The following is a 19611-nucleotide window of genomic DNA, read 5'->3' on the forward strand; positions in this document are numbered from 1 at the left end:
TTTAGTTTTACGTCTTATTAAAGTTATCAGTTGTCTGGGGCAGTTAATGTCTGTCAGACTGAGCTGCTCAAAGGCTCGAAGCATTTAGCTGACAGATGAGAAAATTGCCCAATTTGAGCTGCTGCAGACAATGGCACATACTGACAGTGATGTAACCAAAGTATTATCCAGAGACAAAAGAAGCCAACGGCCTGACAAAAGCTCTCCTTTACCCTCTCAGCCTGTTTAATGAGCTCTAATTAGAGAGATGAGTCCGATCAAGCAACTGGTCCTCATGTTGACCTTCTTCTAAACCAGATGAATCAACTGAGGGCTTCTGAGCTGTAGAAGATGGCTGCAAATCAAGCTAAATATAATAGATGAAAACTACGAACCATCACCAATTATTAACCATTTTACTACATCGAGTGGAGGAGGAGGCTTTAATGATAAAATTGTTATAATTACTTGGTTGCATTTGTTTATTTGACTAATACATCAGTGATTAAAAAATTGCACAAAATTTCTGAAACCAAACTGACGGTGATTTATTCGAAATTGACCAAAACTAAAAATCAGCTGTCCAGTATATCGGAATATATTCAGTGAATATATTCTGGGTTATCTATTCCAGCAACAAAATGGTTTTCCAAACTATTTCAGTGATCCCAGACCAGCAGCGCACCTTTACTTGGGAGTCTGGCGAATGTTGGGTTGAATCTTGTCGAGTGGATGTAAAGCAGCGTGTCTTTGAGCCCATCGGCGAGTCTCGGCGCTCGAGTCATTTTTGGATATCAAAGTGGAGCATGTGGCGACACAGCCATGATGCTTAAGAGGAGGAAGATTTGATATCGGAGATAAATGAGGATACTGGAAACCAGGCAGCAAGATAACAGGAGCGCTGCCACTGAAAACATTGATAGTGGTTGGCGAGTGCAAGAAGTGTGGATGATGCCCAAAACGGTAAAAATCAGCTTCTTGATTGTATATTTGTGCGTGTATTATGAGGCTATGGATCTTTTCAGCTTGAAAAAGGCGTCGATGACACAGAATCTGAGAGCTTTGAAGTGATTCCACAAAATCTGTCAGAAGAAGCTTTCCTTCTATGAACTTCTGCCAGAGATTCTGGAGAGTGAAAGACAGAAAACTCAATCAAAACTTTGAAACCACTTTTTCAAGTCTTTGATATCTGAATCTGCATTTCATGAACCGTATATCTCAGCTGTACCTCAGATTGAATGAAGGAATGATTGGTCTTCTCCTTAAGAAGCTTATGAATCGTTCGAAGGCTGAGTTTCTGCTGCAAAGTTTCTGGACAAGCATTAGATCAGTTATACAGTGACGCAGATTAGAAAAAGCATTATATTGCAAGCCAATCAAGAACTTACCCTGCTTTCTCTGTTTGCGTCGCACTGAAGACACCATTTGACCAAGAGTCTGGTACTTTTCAGCTAAAAGCTTTTTAGAGTTGTTCAGATGTGGCTGATGTGCTAGGTTCTGCTCTGCAAGCCAACAGTTGGAGGCCATCAAGATCTTTTTACACCTCTGAAGATGCTGTAACTGCAGGCGAGACCCATTTTACACTATAAACGTATTTAGACATTTTGCAAGCTGTAAACAGATGCTACCTGACATTTTCTCAGAGCTAAAACTTTTCTGAGCAATCTCGATATCATTTTTAGTTTACCTAACAATTTTGACAACCAGAATTTCTGGGACTTCATTTTTTGTCGCTCGTGACTATGTAGTTAGGTGTTGTACAGTACCTTTGAATCGTGTCTGATTGTCTCTCGCATCCTTTCCTCGTCTTCCAGGAGCTCCAGAAGTTGAGCGGTGTTCAGATGTTTGAGATAGTCCAAATTTAGCATTGAATCCCCTTCAAGAGGCATTGCAGCCCATTTAGGAAAACACTGCCTCTCACCCAGGACTTGATGCTGTGGGAACATGCTGCATTTGTACATCTTGTAACATGATCACAAGCTCCAGAGAGGTTGGTTACTAGGGATTTCAGAGCTTTCATAGGAGCCAGCATACCAGCAAAGAACTACACTTTCTCTTCCAACACCCTTGATAAATGTAGACAAAAACATGAGTCAAAATGGATGAGGGTCTTCAGCACCTTGGACAGCTCGAGAATAGTTAGAATAACCTTAGAAAAACATTAGTCTGTCTGTCATGCCCGCTCTTATGGAAAAAAAAATATGGTAAACCAAACTCTTCACCCTTTCAGGAACTGAATGCTGCAAGAACAATTTGTGTCCTCCTTATTTAATTTTCTGTAGCTTAGCAAAACAGTATAGCAATAAATTATCAACCCTGTTGCTGTGATTTTCTAGAATACAATCTGTCTTTTAAAATGAGATCTTTTTTGAGAAGTATCAGCAATATACTCTGTCTAATAATACCATGAACACGGCCAAATGAATTATAAAACTGTCAACATGCCATCTTCAACCCTGTTACATCACATATTCAAAAATATAATTTTTCATTAAATTAACATACCATTAAAATATATCATTTTAAAATGGAAAGGACATCTGATACATGACCCATCTGATTATTTTCCCAAACAAAATGGACAATGCACCGATTATAATAAGCTTGACGTTCTATAAAAGTATCTTTGTTTTGGATTAAATCCAATTTTGCTCTCAAGTAGCACGTCCTATAAGGTTATGTAACAACTGATCTTCTTTCCCTGCTGATAAACTGACTCAAGAGCATGTTACTTTAACTCTAAAGTGTTATCCTGTTATACTTTGACTTCAAAGTTCAAGAACTTAGCCACTTAGCCATCATTTCCTTTCCACCCTGCAACCGGACTCACTTATGCTTTGTGTGTTCACATCGTGGGTGCTTTACGGCACTTGCCCTCAGAATGACGTAGTATCACTCATTGATCACTGTCCATGTCCTTTCACTGACTGCAGTCCGTCCATGTAAACAGTCTTTTGGAACAGATATAGCCACGCTGGACTAAATGTGACCATGCTAGCTAATCCTCTTTGCTTTGGTGATCCCAAAGAGTCTGGAGTCCTCTGGGCTTCAGAGGCACAACAGTGTTTTCTGCCTGATGAGGGGAATACCATGCAACACTATGGCTGGCAATTCAGTCTCTTTCTGCTGTATGTAAGTAATAACAACTGCTATGTATACTGGAAAAACTAAAAATGTTTTTTGATTGAGGTCACGCACTTATGCAACGTTTTTTTAACACGTCAAATGCTTTGTATGTTTTAAATAAGATATCAATATTTCACATCCTATTTGATATAACTCAGTATATATCTGAAGATAAACAGATTTTTTTTCCAGAATGTTTTTAATGATTTTTTTTATAGTGAAAATCCAACTAGTGTTATTTAGTATTACTGAGATACTATTTGTTTTTATTATTATTTTGAATATGATTTTTTTATTGTAATTTTTGTTAAAGTTTTAGTAATTTTGTTATGCATTTTTCATTCGTATTTTTTAAACATTTATGTGGTTAATTTTATAGTACATGGTGTATAGTTTTTACATTTATAGTTAACTTTCACTTTTAGTTTGAATACTTCAGCTTAAAAGTTTTTCATATTTTATTTCAGTTCATGTTTATTAGATTTTACTGTAATTATAATTAAAGTTTTAGCTGTTACATTTTGTCATTTTTTAGGTTATTACAAAGTTTCTATTACGCTTTTAGTTTATTTTAATACTGCTTCATATTTTAATTAACTGACAAATCCCGCTAAAATACGTTTTCAGATTTTATTTCAGTTACTGTAGATTATAGGTTTTATTTGATCCTGTTTACCAATAATTTTGTATTTTTTATGTGATTTATTATTTTTATTAGTTTGTTGTGTTTAATGTCTGTAATATTAAGAATTATTTTGAGCTGTTTTAATACTTCAAATTAAATTGAACAATAATTACAAATGTGTATTTAAGTTTTTATTTTCAGTTAATGTTTATTTTATTTCAAGTAATGAAAATGTGTGGTTTTTAATGGTTTTAGTTAATAATAACTTTGAATCAGACAGAGCCATAAATTATAATTTTGAACCATTTTAGCATTTATTTTTGTGCTTCCCTGTTAATTAAGCCATTGTGAAGCCATTATTTTACAATATATTTTCTCTGTTGATGCACATTGGTACAGATGGTTTTATGAGTTGTTCTAATTATCTGTGGTCCATTTTGTGTGCTTCCATATTAACAGTAATAAAACCATATTAAACCTAAAACATGAAAAGTTCTTTAGATTTTCTAAAGAAAATGCATCACTTAAATGTTTGAACTTATGGCAGTGAGTGTGCTTCTTACCGCTGTCAAACTCAATGCAATTCTGCTTTCACAGTTTGATGTTCCTCTGGAGCCTCTGAAGAACGCCGGGCTCTGCAGTGTTCACTGAGAGGAGTACTTTGTTCTAAGCAGCTCAGACTGAAGCAGGACAGTCATGAGTGCTGACACCGCCAACAGGGTGGATCTAGACCCTGATTACCATTCTGAACTGGCGGACATGGTAGCAGCTATGAACATGGCTGCCAACAGACTGACCCCTCCTAATGGATACAGGACCACCCCACATCGCCTCAATCTTTCCGATCGCAAGCTGTCACTGCAGGAGCGATCCAGTTACCAGAATGGCCATACCCCACGGATAGCCAGAAGACCCACTATTGAATCCAAGCGGGTGTCTATCTCTGATGGGGAAGTGAGTTGGGCAGAAGATTTTATTCCTTTGCAGCAGTGTTACCTCGGATTGTTGGCTCAGTGGTAGAGCATTGTGTTAGCAGTGCAAAAGGTTGTGGGTTCGATTCCCAGAGGACACATGTTAGATAAAACATGCTTTGGATAAAGGTGTCTGGTAAATGCATAATTTAAATGCATCAAGACCAAAAGAATTCATGATAGCTTGCCAATTTTACAAATAATTATAAAGAAATGTCAAGAAAGGCATTAAATTAAATACTGTATTAAATTTTGAAGTAAAGACTGAACTATTTTCTTGCCAAATATTTTTTTTTTATGTTTTATTTTGAATTATTATAACTTTTTTTATTGTTGTTTCTTTTATGTTTTCAAAATATGAGAGTCATTAAATGTATTTTTACATCTAAATATCGCCACATGTCTCCCTACAGGACTGTGTCCAGCTAAACCAGTACAAGTTAAAGAGTGAGATAGGAAAGGTTGGTAATTCTACTTGAATATCTTAATTTGTTCTACATGTTTATTATTGATTGGCCATGTCTGGTAATCTTCTGTTTATTACCCAGGGTTCATATGGGGTGGTCAAATTAGCATATAATGCAGATGATGACCAGTATTATGTAAGCATATATGTGATATCAAATTAAATTTACCTTCTGTAAGGATTTAGCCATACTGACATTTTTAACATTTAGTTATTATTACAATTATTTAACAAAAATATTATTATTCCAGGCTATGAAGTTGGTATCCAAAAAGAAGTTAATGAAGCAGTGTGGATTCCCACGTAAGCAATAAAAAATGTACATTTCAGGCGTGTGACTTTCTCTTGAAGTGAAGTTTGCGTGCAGAATATGAATATTAATGTTGTGATGGTTGTGTAGGGCGACCTCCTTCCAGAGAATCCAATGGATCACAAGAGAATCTTTTAAAGCATTCTGGCCTGTTGGACCGAGTTTATCAGGAAATCGCTATTTTGAAGAAACTTGACCATCTTAATGTTGTTAATTTAGTTGAGGTGAGTTAGACACTGTGTGTTGGGGTTTTTATGAGATTCGTTACCATACAAGTCAAATATGTTTTACTATAAATGATATCTCTGTGTTATTTTAGTATTATTCATATAACTTTTATTATTATTCTGAATTGGCTTACATTTCTATCTATTTTATTTGATTTAGTTTTTAATTTAAATAACTCTGCCATAACTAAAACGCATCTTTCCTGTGATATTTAACTGAAGGTTCTTGATGATCCGGCTGAGGATAACTTGCACATGGGTAAGAAATTCTGTTAGTCAGCGATCTGCAATTATAAAGTACTTTGGTTTTTACTCTTTGATCTATTTATTTGGGTTTTTACTCTTTGATCTATTTATTTGGGTTTTTACTCTTTGATCTATTTATTTATTCTGTGTGTCCCTTTCATAGTCTTTGAGTGGGTGCGTAAAGGGTGAGTATCTGTAACTATAGGTCATCACCACATATATATATACAGATTGGATGTTTCTTTAGTTTGTTTTTCTCTCTCTAATTTTCACCCGGTACTAGTCCAGTGATGGAGATCCCTACGGACAGTCCTCTGTCAGAAGAAATGGCCCGTTTCTACTTCAGAGATGTCATCCTAGGAATCGAATACTGTACGTTTGCCTAGTTTAGGGTCCTTCAAGTTGTAGTGTATATGTCGATGTCATTTATAAACTTTAGGATTTGGCGCTAGATTTGGTTTCATGTTTTATTTTTAGTGCACTATCAGAAAATCGTACATAGAGACATCAAACCCTCGAATCTGCTGCTGGGGGACGACGGACACATCAAGATCGCAGATTTTGGTGTGAGTAATGAGTTTGAGGGGAATGATGCTCTCCTATCAAACAGCGCAGGAACACCAGCTTTCATGGCGCCTGAAACTCTGACTGACCTGGACCTGAGATTCAGCGGAAGGGTGAGGAGGTGTTATAGAACATTCCATACAGTGAAGACACTGATTCCTTATCATTAACAAACAACTCTCGTTGGATTCAGGCTGTGGACATATGGGCAATGGGAGTGACGCTGTTTTGTTTTGTCTTTGGAAGGGTAAGACATTGACCTTTTAAAACATGACTTTGGTCAAGGACATCTGTGGATATAATGCAAATCTGTTTGTGTTTCTTTGTGCAGTGTCCTTTTCATGATGAATATATCTTAGGCCTGCATGAAAAGATCAGGGCTGCGCCAGTGGAGTTCCCAGACATGTGAGTCACGAGCGCTATACTAAACCATGATGGGGAAACAGAAATAAACGGCATAATATTAAATTAATTCATAATTTTCAGCAAATGTATAATATGTCAAGGAATTGAAACTGATGTAGGAACTGTATCTTCTAGTTGAATGGCACTTAATGAATATTCTTAATTCGATTAAAGTAGTTTTAACATTTTCTTCATATAGTAACTTTTTTTTAAAAACCAAAACAAACCTGGAGTTCTACTATATGACAGATGGATGGATGGATGGTGTAATTGTTTTTGTGTTGTTTGCACAGGCCTGTGATCAGTGATGGGTTGAAGGATCTCATCATCAGAATGCTGGACAAAGTTCCTGAAACTAGAATCATGTTACCAGAAATCAAGGTGAAATCATATTGAAAGATTGCTGAGAAGTAGTTTCAAGTGTAGATGGTAGCGTTGCTCTGAGTGTGTGTAATATTGAGTCTGTGGGCAGCTGCACCCGTGGGTCACACTTGATGGCACGGATCTTCTGCCTCTGGAGGAGGAGCACTGCACCGTGGTGGAGGTCACTGAGGAGGAGGTGCAGAACTCTGTCAAACTAGTTCCCAGCCTTTCTGCTGTGGTGAGTAAATATGAAGAAAAAAAAAATACGTACATTTTGATTTTTCACTAGGAATAATTCTCCCTTAGTTTCTCTATGCCACACACACGCAATTAGGCATAAAAAATGCCATTTTATTTAAAAATGCCAATTGATTTATCTTTTTAAATTTTAATTGAATGTATTTTCACCCAAAAATGAACATTTGTTCCAAACCTGAATGCATTTCTTTCTTTTCCCTGAAGAATATTGTTAACTAAACAGTTGATGGTAGCCATTAACTTCCATAGTATTAAAAAATAGTCAATTGTTTAATATCTGTAGCACAAAAAAGTCCCATGTTGTGGATCAAGGAGTGAAATAGAGTGAATTTGTGTTTTGCACTGTATCTTAAGATCCTGGTGAAGTCCATGTTGCGAAAGCGCTCCTTCAGTAACCCGTTCGAGTCTCCCAGCCGCAGGCAAGGCAGGTCCATGTCTGCCCCTGGAGGTCTGACTGTGTAAGTCCAGAATGCACATCACTGCATTCAATACTGATGCTTATAATACCTGTGATTTCACTGATATTTGGTTCTTCTTTCTTTCAATAATTTCTGCAGGGATATGTCGCTGTTTCGCCCTCTAAGGTATTTCACAATAGACCTTACTGCCATGATAATCAGCTAAATTTAGTATTTCAACTCCGTTCTCATGTTTCAGTGTATGTGTGTATACGACACATATTCATATTTTGATGGTCTGTGTCTCCAACAGCAGAGGGAGTAACAGTAACGGAAGCAGAGAGGGGGAGCTGGAAAACCTTATCGAGGATGAAACTTCTCCTTAAATTTGAAAATATAATTTTGTGGGATTGGACATTTTTTCCCATCTGAGTATTTTGAGCATGATGTAACATGATGTATAACATTTTAAATTCTGTATACTGTACACACTGCATGATGAAAGGTTAGATTTGGAGGTACCTTTAAAATATAATGCAGAATCTGGTAATACTTTATATCAGTGGTTCCCAACACTGGTCCTTGAGGCACCCCAACACTGTACATTTTGCATGTCTCCTTTCTCTGATGCATCAATTACAAGTTTTGAAGTCTGTACTACTGAGCAGAAGACCTGAATAAAGTTTGTTTTATTAAGGAGACATGCAAAACTGTTGGGGTGCCTCAAGGGCCAGGGTTGGGAACCACTGCTTTATATTAGAGTAATATTTGTGTTTCATTGCATTTACGTGCCAAAAGTAAAAACGAAAGAAATTTAGATATAAATGCATGTTTAAAAAGAGTGCATCGGTGCATTTAACAGATAAGCATGTGATAATTTTGATGAGCTGTATTAGAAGTCCGTTATCTATAAGTCTGTATGCTGTTTCATCGTCCTTTTGAGGTTTTAAAATTGTATCGTGCATTTCATCTGTGGACACACACACACATATATAAAATGCTAAATAAAAATAATTTATGTGACATTTTAATAATATACATCTAATTTTTTTGTGTGTGATATACTTAAAGAAAAAAAAATGATATGAATAAATAATTTGAATTCATTTAATAAATAATAATTACAAGTTTTACAAGTTACAAATTACAAGTTAAATAAGAAAAGAGACATGTTTATTTTTATTTTTTTTATAATAGTCACTGGCTAAACATCGATTGTGATTAAGTATTTTTGATTATATAAAATTAACAATATTAAGAACAAATTGCATTCTGAGTACAGGTCCCGGGCTCCTTTAGTGTGCACTGTTATTAATCACGGTGGATGTACTTTAGTGCCTCTGTGAGGCTGTTCTCTGATTAGGAACACAAACCCTAGGGACTCTGTATGGCACTCTTTTTAAAAATAACCGTCTAAGGGAGATAGTATGTCAGGATAAGACCTCCATTATGGCCCAGACAGAAATGTCAACATAGTGAACGTCACTGCTGTTTCTCTTTAAAGTTAATATGATGACAGTCCACAAAGGATCGATAATCTTTATTTCATTACAAACACACTTTCAGGATGTATTACAGAGTTTAATTTTATCAAGCGTAATTGTATTTTGATCTGTCAAAGAACATTCATTTGATCTAAATAAGTACATTTTCTGACTTTCACTTCTGACGAAAATGTGAATGGTTGTTAACTACTGTGCTTTGCTATGCAGTTTCAAGGGGTCTAAACAAACCTTGATGTATAGTTGATGTGAGTCACATTTATTGGCATTGCAGGACATTCCAGGATGTTTATCCTTTATCTTTTTATCTTTTTAACAGTATAACAGTTTAGTCCTTAAATACAAGGACATTGTTCTTATCTTTATTATCTGTACATTGTCAGTCCACAACACTGAAGAGAAAATGAAATTAAATTAACTTAAATGAATACATCACTTTGTCTCATCACTAGAGATGTGTGTTTGGGTTTTTTTGGCCATGACTGGTTGGTATATGCGTTGCTGGGAAGCTGCCGGCAGCTGTAAGGTTTGGGATCGGGGTGGATAACGAGGAAAATGGGCCACTGGATTTTACAATGTGGCTTTTTATATCAGCGATCCAGCCTCATGGGTAATTCAGGACACAAGATGCGAGCATATTAATTTGATTCATATTTAGACTCCCACTTTGTGGTGTCTCTCCAAAGTGTTCTGCAGAAACCTGGCAAACATTAAAAATTATCATAGAAAAGCAAAGAACAGATAATCCCAGTGTGTTCAATTCCAGATTTTTTTTTTTTTTTTTTTTGGGAGCAGCTTTTATTTTGCCTTTGTTCTCTAGGGTAAATCTCAGAAAATGTGTCAAAGACCTACACACAAGTTTCTCTCTCAAATTCCTGTTATTTGTATTACTGCATATTTTTTAATGCATCAAATAACTCTTATAAGAGTATATTTTGGAACTGAAAATCAATTCCAGTTCCAGAATCAGATAGTTGTAGTACAATTAACATTTCAATTCAACCAATCAATTCCTTTGTGTGCATCTTTTTTTTTAGGTGGCAAAAGGGAGCTGTTAAAAATCTATTTGTCCTTGAATCATTCTGTAACGATAATAAAACTCCATATACATCGAGAAGAAGGAGGCGGGAACCGGCGCACAATCAAAATACTTTAATAATTCAAAAATAAATACAAAACGGCACACCAGCCCCTCACGGCCGGCTGGTGCGCATAAATAAAAGCCAAAACATAAAATAATGTCCCAGGCCTGGTCCTCTCTCGTCCTTCACGGTCGTCACTCCAGTTTTATATCCTTCCATCTCCTACGTGGGACTCGATACTGGCGGTGGGGCGCAGGTGTAGCTCATCTCCAATCACTACACCTGGCCTCACTCCTCGTTCCCACGCCTCTTGGCCCCGCCCCACTCGCCACACATTCATTCAAAAGATTCATTCAAAAACACTGATCCATCCAGTAAACAAGTAAATCTTGAGTGAGTCATTGAATCATTCCATTCATAAATTCCATTAGATTTGGTTAGTTGTTTTCTTCAGAATTGTTAAAGAACAACCGAAATTTATATATAAAAAAAATAATAATACAATAAAATCTTAATTTATCCAAAATGTATAGTGCAGCTCTATTTTGCACATAAACTGCTTTTAGTTGAGTCCAGTTTTTATGTAGCCAGCTGATTTTTGTTCATGGTATATAGCAGCAATTAAATGTTTTGCAAAAAAAGACACGCACAATAAATATGTTTTAATCTAAATGTTTCACTTTTTTTTCCTGTTCTCACTCCATTGACTCACATGTTCACATGATCAATGTTCAAATTACTCACTCAACATATGCTAAGCATCCATGTGTTTGCCTGCTGTTATTCCTCTGGGTGTGTACCATGTACTTTCAAACAGCAAATAATTTAACGAACACTTAGCATAAGGTTAATACACCTGTACTCAACAATGTTAATCACTGTTCACACTGTAAGACCATTTAAAAGCCCATAGAGCAAATTATATTACCTTATGAGCGGCTGCGGGTGTGATTTGTAACTTGAATGTGTGTGGTTTCCAGTGTCTTCCACTTTCAGTTACTTTAGTTGTGTGGCTTGATATCGCTGGTATTTCTTAACAAACTATTTTTATGTATTGCTGTAATTCTAAACACTGCTTTGTAGGGGAAATAGTTGTTCTGTTTGTTTACTGGGGGAAAAAACAGGGAAAAACTACGTGATTCCACATTCAGAAAATATAAAGTTCAAATCACCAGTGTCATATTTCTATACAGAATTAGAATTGCAGTCATTCCAGGTTGGTATATTTTCATCAGACAGGCAGTTTGTGAAAACCGTGGATGGAAAGATCAAAACCATTGGTGAGTGCTCTTTATAGACGTGTTGCACTTATTTCAATGGAAAAGCTGTTACAAAAATAGCTAAATGTAAAAGTAAACCTAAAAGACCCCTTTTTTATTTAAATTAATTTCCTAAAATGAAAGCATGAGGTTACTGTTACTGTAATCTCTCATATCTGATCATATTTGCTGCATCTACAGTGTATATCAAATTAAGATCATTATCTAATTGTAAGTGTGAAATATTCAAATGCTAATTGTGGCCTAGAGTGAAATTGATGTGAAAAAGTCAGATTTATTTGTATAGTGCTTTCCACAATGCACATAATTTCAAAGCAATTTTACAGAAGGTCATATTGTCTGTAATGCCTTTTTGCGTTAACATAGTATCTTTAAGGGATCGGTGATATGGCGATTGAACATTAGCTTCAATTAATTTACAACATCATACTGTTTTTAATAAGTTAGTTGTTAGCTGCCGCATACATATTAATCATCAGACCCCATCCTAAAACTAGCTATATATTGTGAATTATCAGTCTAAATATGTCTATAGGTTTACTTGTTCATCTGTAACCAAAAGGGGCACAATTCATTAGTCTGGTTTTTAATGACACATATCTCTGCATAATTTTTAAGCAGATGGGATCTTAGACCAAGGCACATCACAAATCCTAGGCATTCGGCTTTATACAGATGGTACAATGTGTTAATGAATTTTCTCCTTTTTTTCCCCCTCCAGATTAAACTTTAAATGTGAACACCCTTCAGGGGCAGAAATTATATGTATAGCCATGTTTATCAGACAATCAAGTATGAAATCAATTAAACAAGCCTCAATAGAACAGAAAGAAATAATGCAGCACATATATTTGCGCTGACACATATTCAGCTGAGGAGCCTTATCTGAACAGTTTAACCAGAGAAAACATATTCAGATCTTTCTATCTTACATCCGATCATAATGCAGCAGAAAATGGAGTCTCAGTGTGAACGAGGGGAGACAGGTTTCCCTTGAATTTTAATGGTGTCTCTGATGTTTATCTCTTTGCAGGTTGTTCTAGATGTCTGAACAGTGCCAATGGGAAAGGGGATGTTTTTTTTTCTCTCTCCAGCCCTAGCAACATGCACTGGATTGGTGGATGTGACAGCTCCCTGTGCCTGCGATTGGCTGTTATTGTGGACCATTCTGAGCAGAGAAAATTCATCTCTTGCTCTACTGGGTGTGGGTTGCTGTAGGAGGCTGCAGCAGAATGCCAAAAAGAGCTCGCAATTCCGTGTGTAAGTTTGTTTTACCTTCATAATATGAAAAAGAGATCGAGACAAACGCAAAGGGTACTAGAATGAAGCGTGATTTCAGACGGTGCTCGTGCAGTTTCAGACAGCAGAAGAGATCCTAGTTTACCATCAGTGAGATAATTATTCAAACAGTTAGTCATGCTGATAATGAATTCAATTGGAAATGTCTACAGGCTTGCAGGTTTGTCATGTGACCTTCAGATGAAAAAAAAGTCAGCCATTTCTTTGCAGTTTCTGCCCTCATCAAACGTCAAAGGATTTTAAATGCAGGCATACTGTAACTAAAGCCAATAATATGGTCCTTATCTAGGCACATTCGTATGTGAAGCACATTATTATATTGTGGAGAGGTGAGCTCTGCAATGCAGTGCTGAGCACTAATCATGGAGAGTAGGTGCAATGCAGAAAAGAACCATTTGGTTTTCTTAAATTCAGTTATGGATTCACCAAAGTGTTTGAAGCTGTTGGCATCTTGTGCTGTAAAACATATATAAAAATACTTAACTGTAGATTGGTTGATAAGAACAACAGGACTTGGATTTGAGCACACATTGCTAAATTTGTGCTGTAATCCAGTATTTTATGTAATTGTTTGGTTTCTTTTTTTTTTTTTTAGATGAATCAATAATGGGAAAACAATACACACGACCAGCATTGATTGACATGATGGATCTACGACTACTTGAGTTCTTTTTTTCTTGTCTTTTTATTGTTATAATTATTTCGGCTCTTGTGCAACTGCTACATAGTTATTCACATTCAAGATATTGTCACTCAGGATACAGCTAAAAGTAAAATAAAAAAAAGGAAAATGCAAAGAAATTAATTTAGAAATACTGCCAAAGACAATTTAAGGTCCATGTTCTGAATCGGTCATGGAAACACTGATTCGGTAACGTCACTGTTGTTTAAACCACACGTTCAATGTGCATAATATGACAAGAAGAGCACTCATATATTGTTTGAAGAGCAAAATATTGCTTAACAATGACATGGTTACAATTTACCAAGAAACACACTGGTACATCAGTGATCAGTATTCTTTTTCAAAAGTCAGCCTAGCTAAAGAAAAAACATTCCATGTCACAACGGTAATGCCCATAACAGATCGATTTATTGTCAACAATCACAATTTTCGAATAGCGAATCGAAACGAAAACTGATCAATTATAAACAAACAATATGAAGCCAGTTTACTTTTCAATTATAGGAATACATAACATCCAAGATATAAGTTAATAAAGTCAAGCTATTGTATAAATACATCACCAGCATGCACAATATTGAATCATTGATAGTATTGTTGTAATTATCTTACACTGACAAAACAGTATACTTGGCAAGTGCAAAAATAAGTTAAACACAGAAGTAAACCACAAACTTTGAAGCTGCAATATTTTCCTGTTTTCTATTTTTTTTTTCTTTTTTTAACCAGATCAGTCTCTGCCTTTTCCCCAACCTGTCCTTCAAAAAAGTCAATGGTTCCAGTAGTATCAGCCTGTGATGAATATATGACAATGACTAAACTTTCCCTCTTTTGGTGCATTCAAAAGAACACAATCTTATTCAACACACTTCCATCTAATAGCTATTTAAATCGATTTTCCAGTTCAGTTAATTGAGCGCATACAGGGTGATTCAAACAGATCAACTCGTGACTAATACTGGAACCATTTAATACTATTTATACTCTTCGAACGCCACCTTACCCTCTTTTTTTAAATGCTTTTCTACTACCCAAAACATAAATAAGCAGCATCCCTTTGAAATACATCAGTCCATATGCCAGTGTGAGGCTGCCATTCCCAACCAACAACGACCGTTTCCGGCTGATTGACTGACATTTCAGTGGTTTTGGCAAATGTCAAAGAGAACCAAGAAGAGGGAGGCCCATTCAACTATATATATATTTCTGTATATATTCAAACTAGGACTTTAGCCCCCCCTTTACGACCCTTGATATTTTTTTCTTTTAACTCGTGGAAAAATAAAGAACTGCTGCTGCAGAGGAAACCATGGCAAAAGCTGCTGCCAAAGTCCACCAGCCATTTTTATGTTTCTAGATCGAGAACTTGTCTACTTTTAATTGTTGCCCTCCCCACCCTCATCATCCTGCTGGTCACTCGTCCACAGTGTTAAGTTGTCTCGGAGGAGCTGCATGATGAGGGTTGAGTCTTTGTAGGAGTCCTCATTGAGGGTGTCGAGCTCGGCGATGGCGTCGTCGAAGGCCGTCTTGGCGAGATGACAGGCCTGCTCCGGAGCGTTCTGGATCTCGTAGTAGAAGACCGAGTAGTTGAGGGCCAATCCCAGCCGGATGGGGTGAGTGGGCTGCATGTGCTCTTTGCTGATCTCGTGAGCCTCGTTGTAGGCCTTCTCGGAGGATTCCACCACGGTGGAGCGCTTCTCGCCCGTGGCCACCTCGGCCAAGTAACGGTAATAGTCTCCCTTCATCTTCAGGTAGAAGACCTTGCTCTCGTGCTGGGTGTCACTGCAGTTCTTGATCAGGAAGTTATCCAGCAGGTTGAGCACGTCTTGGCACACGGCCTCCAGCTCCTTCTCAATCTTCTCGCGGTAGGCCCTCACCATCTCGATCTTCTTCTCGTTGCCATCAGCGGACGTCTTCTGCTCGATGCTGGAGATGACCCTCCAGGATGAGCGCCGAGCGCCTACGACGTTCTTATAGGCGACGGACAGGAGGTTCCTCTCTTCGTTGGACAAGGCCTCGTTCAGCTCGGTTACCTACAAAAAGGAAGGAAATAGAACGCTGTTTGAGGAAAGAGACGTACATCATCCAGCAAGGTGATAACAACCTTGTTACGCAACTCATTTAGTGATAAAGTGAACGTGCAACAGTTAATTTTTCAGTTGCGTAATGATAATATCCACAGAGAGCTTCATCAGTTGGCTGAATGCATTGTGCAGCCATGAGCTCGAGCTATATGCCAAGTGCAGTTTCCATGGCAATCGTCTCATTTTGTACAGTAGTCCAACTCTATCTAGTGAGATGACAGAGCGCTAGTGCTACACAATACACTAGAGGTGAAATCACTTCAGCTGAGAGTGGGGGCAGGGAGAGGATAGGGGGCAGGGGCGGGAGGTGAAATGTTCCCACATACCCTCCAGGGCAGCTGCAGTGTAAGTTAACATGATCGCTGTGCGGCAGTTCATGTGTTACAGTGGCCTTCTCGCTGACCTTTTCTCTTGCCAAACTGGGACGGCTATACTACGTATGTAAAAAGAGTCTGATTCCGTATTGATTTAGTCATAAATCACTCAAAACTACAGATCTTCTTCTAGTCAAAATGTCAGAACCTCTTTGTGGTGCGATTACATAATATCATGGGTTAAATTGTTTTCTGTACTCTCTTGAAAAAAAAGGTTTCAAAAGGGTGTTTTTGCAGTGATGGCGCATTCTGGGTTCCTCAAAAAATGGTTCCTTTTTAGAGTCTTTGTGTGGTGAACATTTTCCAATATAGAGAACCTTTTTTGGAATGTACAGGTTTCATGGATGTTAAAGGATCTTCGTGGATCCATCAAAGCCAATAAGGACCTTTATTTTTGTAAGCGTAACACTTTTCAAATGGGATGTGCTTCAGATCAAGGTGTTTGATTTTAGCTACCAGCCACAAAAGCTAAAATTATTCTTTCAAAGTCCATAGAATACAAAGAAAACTAAATTCAAAGACAGATCAATAAAGATCAGAGTAGGAAACAGGAACACTGGCTCAGACAGGAAGACAGGACTCATGATGAAACAGAGGAAAGACAACAAACTTATTGCTATTTATGTCCGGGTACAAGGGTTCTTTGCGATATTAATTTGGCATGCCTTTCACAGATAGTAACAGATATTTGTGGAGGGTGATGGGTTACCTTGTTACCTAGGTAGCCGTGTTGTAATCGCATGCAAATATTTACATGGAAGGAAGCCTTTCACAAATTTATAGAACTAGAGAATCTCAATCCAATGTGAAGTTTGGCCTATTGCTGCTTGTCTCTTTGGCCGGACGCATCAAGATAATGGAGGCCTGTGGGCACTTTCCCATCAGGTCTGTGGCTAAATGGGCTTTTATCTAAAGGACTGAAGTAACTTTAGAGTCAAACTGCTTTTAAATCTCCCCCACTGATCCATGAAGCTAAAACTGCCTGTCTGGCATACACAACAATCATTGGAAGGATGGGAACCTTCACTTTTAACAGCCATTTGGGATTTAGACCAAGGTAATATGGCGGTAAAATAATCCAACCAGTTCAGCAAAATTGATCAGGTGGATCTTGTCTGTCACTACACTATTTTTCAGTCAATGCACTTAATATAATATTGCACATTTTGGTATTAAATCAAGACTTTATTGTAAAACACTGCTAATGAGTGCCAACACATCTGGTCTAGAATAGATTGTAAATTAACTGATTTTGCACCCAGTTACTTTATGTAACTTTATGTAGTTTCAATATGAAAATCATTTATCGGCCATCTAAGAATAAAGAGGATTGAGGCACACCTAAGTGTCATTTTTTATTAAGTCAGAAACTTTTTACCGCGGGAAAGGACCATTCAATCAAGAGATGCTAGACGACACCCCTCCAGAAAAAAAAACATGATGTCAACCCTTGACAAAGCAGAAACAGAGGGGTCCTCCTCAATCTCCAGAATCCTGTATAAAACTAGTCTCCTAAATGCCTTCGCTCGGATGAGAATATAGTCAGGATGCTGATGGTGAAGAAGCGTTAGAGATGCAGATGTTCCCCTACTCACCCCCTCGAGAAGCCCTAAGGCCTTGAATGAATTCATTATGGTGCCCTGTATGTTCATCCTCTCAAATACTGTTAAAGTATTCACAGAAATAATATTCACTATGAATTAACACTGCGTTACACTGAGATACACTGCCTTTAATAATATATAAATCACTGGGTTTGAAACAAGAAGGAATATCCAATCTGAATCATGGACCTTACTGCAATATGACAAGGATGGAAGATTCTGGAAGGAATGCTGCTGCCTCTAACGTTGGTTTAGAGGAAATATCTTAATAACTCCCTATATGTGGAAAATGAATATGGGAAGGCATAAACTAAATTGTGAGGATGCGTGGAAAAAAAATTGGAATTTATATATGCTGATGATGGAAGATGAATATCTAATGCATTTATGACAATACAATGCTTGGTTGATGAACAGCAATGACAAAACACCTGTTTCTAGTGTAAAATCAAATACTGTACACTGTGTTATGAGCATGAATATGCAGAATATTACGCAAAGCAACAATTTAAAAACAATGATGTGCAAAATATAGATTTTCTTTTTCTTTTCTTTTCTTTTATTCTGAATGCTGAAAGCTATGTTTGAAACATCTTTATACATTTGTCATGTGTTGTCTCATTCATTTGACTGTGGGCTCTGGTAAGATAGGAGGCACCGCCCAAGATCCAGACAGTCTACACCCGATCCACTGCACTCTCATTAATAAAGCACTGATTTATCATTGATCATCACCCCAAAAATTATTATATGGCACTATATTAAAGGCTCCCGTCACATGCCATATTTTACTGTAACCCAACTTATGATCATTCATGATTACCCTACGAGCGTATAGTATGTATTATACACAAATTATATTACCTCTTTAAATTATGTATTTTCTTAAATACAGATAGATAGATAGATAGATAGATAGATAGATAGATAGATAGATAGATAGATAGATAGATAGATAGATAGATAGATAGATAGATAGATAGATAGATAGGTTATTTAACGATCGTTGGTCAAACTAAACCATCAAACAAATGAAACCCCAAGAGTAAATTAAAAGAATGACTTACCGATTTCATGGCTGCTGCCATATCATCATATCTCTCTGCCTGCTCAGCCAGCCTGGCTTTTTGAACCAGCTGCTCGCGGTCAACCATGTTGGATGGTTATGGTTTGGACGATATTATTTATTTTTTGGGCGGAAAACAGTTATATTGTATGAGCTATGCGGTGTAATTCAATGAACGAGAGCTTCTCTGCAGCTGTTCCTTGCTGTCTGCGCTCGTGCCGACGGGCCACCCTCACCCCTCCTCACGCGCTGGAGGGCTACGTCAGGGCTCTAAACGTGGGTGCTATGGCAAGCTGTTACAACATTTATTCCTTAAAACTTAGACCTGTTTACTGGTACTTTACTATCACTTTTAAAGATCACACTTAATTATTTACTTTATTTTTACTTACTGTCGTAATAACAGTAAACTATACATAATTATATGCAATATTCCCCATGGTTCGCTGAATGAGCTGCCTGGGCCTGAGGTCTGGTACAAATATGACATGGGATACAAAAATACATAGGCTATAGGCTCATATGTATGCAGGTTTAATGCACAAAACGTCTACACAGCAGGCTACATTTCTGTTGCAATATTTAAATTGTAATGAAAGTATTGGGATAAATGTTTATAGTCTGGATAGACTCTTATGTTATGGCAGCCTAGATCAAAATGGGTAATTGGCCTTTGGAACTAATGATACTTTTCAAT

The 19611-nt window shown here is 37.2% G+C and overlaps 2 protein-coding genes across 2 annotated transcripts; one reads left to right on the forward strand and one right to left on the reverse strand.

Annotated features, from left to right (window-relative positions):
* Positions 1–29: 29 nt before the first annotated feature.
* camkk1b (calcium/calmodulin-dependent protein kinase kinase 1, alpha b) lies at positions 30–8962 on the forward strand. Its single transcript, XM_026282660.1, has 17 exons — positions 30–3111; positions 4328–4684; positions 5115–5162; positions 5250–5303; positions 5419–5470; positions 5568–5701; positions 5927–5963; positions 6114–6135; positions 6234–6322; positions 6428–6627; positions 6708–6761; positions 6846–6919; positions 7213–7300; positions 7392–7520; positions 7895–7998; positions 8098–8124; positions 8252–8962. The coding sequence occupies exons 2-17, from the start codon at positions 4427–4429 to the stop codon at positions 8322–8324; spliced, it is 1443 nt and encodes a 480-aa protein (XP_026138445.1). The 5' UTR covers positions 30–3111; positions 4328–4426; the 3' UTR covers positions 8325–8962.
* Positions 8963–13767: 4805 nt separating this feature from the next.
* ywhag2 (3-monooxygenase/tryptophan 5-monooxygenase activation protein, gamma polypeptide 2) lies at positions 13768–19173 on the reverse strand. Its single transcript, XM_026282661.1, has 2 exons — positions 18916–19173; positions 13768–15819 (listed from the first exon to the last, which is right to left on the reverse strand). Exons 1-2 carry the CDS (start codon positions 19000–19002, stop codon positions 15163–15165), a joined length of 744 nt encoding a protein of 247 aa, XP_026138446.1. The 5' UTR covers positions 19003–19173; the 3' UTR covers positions 13768–15162.
* Between the last annotated feature and the right edge of the window lie 438 nt (positions 19174–19611).

The sequence above is a fragment of the Carassius auratus genome, chromosome 15 (genome assembly GCF_003368295.1).
Source record: "Carassius auratus strain Wakin chromosome 15, ASM336829v1, whole genome shotgun sequence".
Classification (NCBI taxonomy): Eukaryota; Metazoa; Chordata; class Actinopteri; order Cypriniformes; family Cyprinidae; genus Carassius; species Carassius auratus.

What these genes read in the sequence shown, in the direction of transcription:
- camkk1b (XM_026282660.1), top strand. Translation starts at nt 4,427, where the DNA reads ATGAGTGCTGACACCGCCAACAGGGTGGATCTAGACCCTGATTACCAT. An exon ending in TTTGAGTGGGTGCGTAAAGG is followed by an intron (nt 6,136 to 6,233) that starts GTGAGTATCTGT and finishes ACCCGGTACTAG; the next exon opens with TCCAGTGATGGAGATCCCTA. An exon ending in TCATGTTACCAGAAATCAAG is followed by an intron (nt 7,301 to 7,391) that starts GTGAAATCATAT and finishes GTCTGTGGGCAG; the next exon opens with CTGCACCCGTGGGTCACACT.
- ywhag2 (XM_026282661.1), bottom strand. Translation starts at nt 19,002, where the DNA reads ATGGTTGACCGCGAGCAGCTGGTTCAAAAAGCCAGGCTGGCTGAGCAG. An exon ending in TGGCAGCAGCCATGAAATCG is followed by an intron (nt 15,820 to 18,915) that starts GTAAGTCATTCT and finishes TCCTTTTTGTAG; the next exon opens with GTAACCGAGCTGAACGAGGC.